Source organism: Camelina sativa, chromosome 5 (genome assembly GCF_000633955.1).
Source record: "Camelina sativa cultivar DH55 chromosome 5, Cs, whole genome shotgun sequence".
NCBI classification, from domain to species: Eukaryota; Viridiplantae; Streptophyta; class Magnoliopsida; order Brassicales; family Brassicaceae; genus Camelina; species Camelina sativa.
In genome coordinates, this window is record NC_025689.1 from 32894612 (window position 1) to 32897688 (window position 3077).

General features: G+C 43.5%; 1 protein-coding gene across 1 annotated transcript in view; it reads left to right on the top strand.

The window, feature by feature from the left end:
• The window catches only part of LOC104788292 (eukaryotic translation initiation factor 4G-like), a gene marked incomplete at its 5' end in the record, with an annotated part of 8397 nt that continues 5320 nt past the window's right edge, over nucleotides 1–3077 (top strand). Inside the window, 7 exon segments of the mRNA XM_010514028.2 lie at nucleotides 1–138; nucleotides 224–345; nucleotides 493–630; nucleotides 743–801; nucleotides 880–936; nucleotides 1167–2396; nucleotides 2493–3077. Of these exon segments, the coding sequence (XP_010512330.2) occupies nucleotides 1–138; nucleotides 224–345; nucleotides 493–630; nucleotides 743–801; nucleotides 880–936; nucleotides 1167–2396; nucleotides 2493–3077 (2329 nt within the window).

Sequence of the window (3077 nt, forward strand, 5' to 3'; positions counted from 1 at the left end):
CCAACAGCAACAGCAACAACAACACCGATCTTCTCCCGCCGCCGGTTATGGTAAGGGAGCCGGCGCTCCTCCTTCCCCTTCCCCTGCCCCTGCCCCTTCCCCTTCCCCTGCCCCTTTCGTTGATTCTTCCAATCGCAGGTTCTTTTTTTGTTTTCCTTCTTCTAATCAAATTCGATTTTGTTTAATTTGGAAGGGATATGAACATTTTGATCCTTTATTGCAGTTTTAAGAAGCCCAGCAATGCTCAAGGAGGAGGAGGAGGAGGGCAGCCTAGGGTGAATTTGCCACCTGTGAATCATTCGGTTAACAATCACAATGGTCCCAATGCACACTCTCGCTCTCAAGGTATGATCTTTAATCACGGATTAGCTTTTATTTGATCAAAAGTTTTTAAATTGGATAATTTTTTCAGATGAATTTGGTCACTGTGTGAGTGATCGTTTGGTTTTTTTAAGTCCAACTTATCTTATAACACTGTTTTGTTAGTTACAGGAGTGTCTGGTGAACAGGTTGTTGGTGGAACAACTGAATCAATCAACAGAAACAGTGGAGGACCTATTCCAAAGGCTCCAACTTCTCAGTCTACCGCCATGACTTTCAAGAACCATGATACGCCCAACTCAGCTAAAGGTAGCTCTTTTTTTAATTTGTCACTGAGCGTTGAAGCTTTGACTTAATTCCTCTGTACATCTGTAAAGGTATAAGTTTTTTTTTTTATCATGATTTTGTTTTTTTGTGGCAGCCTCTGGAGACGCTTCTCAAGCATTTGCGTTCCAATTTGGGTCTATTGATCTGATGAAGGTATGTTGTTCTTCCTTCCTTCTGTTTTTTAGATTTGTCCATCAACACCTAAACCATCTGCCCTGTTGGTTTTTATAGATTCCTGCTCGAACTAGCTCAGCACCTCCGAATATGGATGAGCAGAAACGTGCCCAGGTCCACCTTGTAGTATTTTACATCTGCTGTTAATTTGATTGTTGCCTACATGAATGGTTCTTGGTTATAGGATGGCCACTAGTCAGTGTCTCAAACTTTTGTTCTGTGATTCTAAATGCTCTGTTATTTGTATTGTGTTTGCTGGGCTTGATGTGATCATATAATTTGATGACTTTTATTACATTTTGTTCTGAACTTTGCCTTTGACACATCCAACTATTGTTTTGCAGATGCAGCAAGCTTCTTTAAGAACGGCGCCAAATGTGCCAGCTTCTGTACCCAAAAAAGATTTATCAAATAAGGTTGCAGATAATCAGTTGATGAGGAAAGAGGGGCACAATCCAACGAGTGAAAAAGCAGATATTAAAGTCCCACATATATCCCCTCCAAGTCAAACGCAGAAGTCTCCAATTACAAATATTCGCATGCCTGCTGTGCAGACACCATATCAGCATGCTCCGGTTCCTCACCCTGTACACTTCGGTGGGCCAAACATGCATATGCAGCCTCCAGTGACTGCAACCTCGTTTCAAATGCCAATGCCAATGGGATTATCTATGGGAAATTCACCTCAAATCCAGCCGCAGGTGTTTTTCCAGGGTCTTCCATCACATCCGATGCATCATCAGGGTATGATGCATCAGGCTCAGGGACATGGTTTTGCAACTCCAATGGGTGCTCAGATTCACCCACAGTTAGGCCACGTTGGTGTGGGTTTGAGCCCACAATATCCCCAGCAACAAGGAGGAAAATATGGTGGGGCACGCAAGACGACGCCTGTAAAGATTACTCATCCTGACACACACGAAGAGCTGAGGCTTGATCGACGTGGTGACCCATATCCAGAAGGCGAATCAGCGGCTTTAAAACTGCATTCTAACACACCTCCCAGATCATATGCCCCACGACCAGTCAATTTGGTGCAACCCTCGTTTAACTCCAATACTATGATATATCCTCCGGTTTCTGTACCCTTAAATAGTGGTCCAATGTCATCTGCTCAGGCACCAAGATATCCTTTCCCAGTTATTGATGGGTCCCAGAGAGTACAAATTATCAACCAACCTGCTCATACCGCTCCACAACATATCAGACCTGCAGCTCTGCCACATGTTTCATCTGATTCTTCTTCCTCCGTGAAAGCACGCAATGCCCAAAATGTGATGTCATCTGCTCTACCTGCTAATGCGAAGGTATCAGTGAAGCCAGCAGGGGCGTCTGAAAAGCTTGGATCACCAAAAGCCAAGTCACATGGAGAAGTTAACATTTCTCTGTCACAAAAGGACGTGGATGCAGGTTCATTGAGCTCTTCACAGCAGCCTAAACCTGGTTTTGTCTCTGTAGTACCTAATTCGTCTGCTCGACCAGCGACTGAAATTAGAAGAGCGGAAATGGTGAGTGAGTCGATCACAGCTGAGAATCAGACATGTAGGGTGGAATCCCCTCATAATCTGACTGAGGTATGATACTGTGTTTTGATTTTGGGTATTATTCATTTTTTCTTGTTTATTACTTAATTAAATTACTTTATTTTTGTTTGGCGCTGTTTCACTCAGGATCGTGGACAGACTATGCCAGGCTCTCTGGTCTCTGTTCCCGAAACAGAAACTGTTGCTGCCAAGGAAAATTCATCACTCCCAGCTACCAACGGGTTTAAGAAGCAACTCATGGAGGTGTCTCCTACATCTGATGCTCCAGCGTCTGATTCAGTAGATACAAATATTGACGAATATACGCAAGGGTCAAGCCATGCCTCATCAGAGATTTCTGGTTCTTCAACTCCAGAGAAAGACTTAAAATGTGATGAACAGACTGTTTCTGATATGGTTGTTGAAAGGTCTGCAATTTCTGATGAAAAACACGAAACAGTGTCAGGTGTGCTTGAGAAGGCACAGAATGAGGTAGATAGTGCCACAGACGTCTGTCCTGACTCTGAAAACTTGGCTGAAGTTACAGACGGTACGAGCTCTGAGCTTCCACATTCTACGCATATTCAGTCTTCTACTATTCCTCTTGGACATTCGGAAACGTCATCGAGACATCATGGTGTAGAAAATTCTGGTGATAGTTTGACCTCTGCCCCAGCTACTCTTTCAAAAGATAAATCCGCATTTGAATCGAACACAAGAAGAAATACTTCT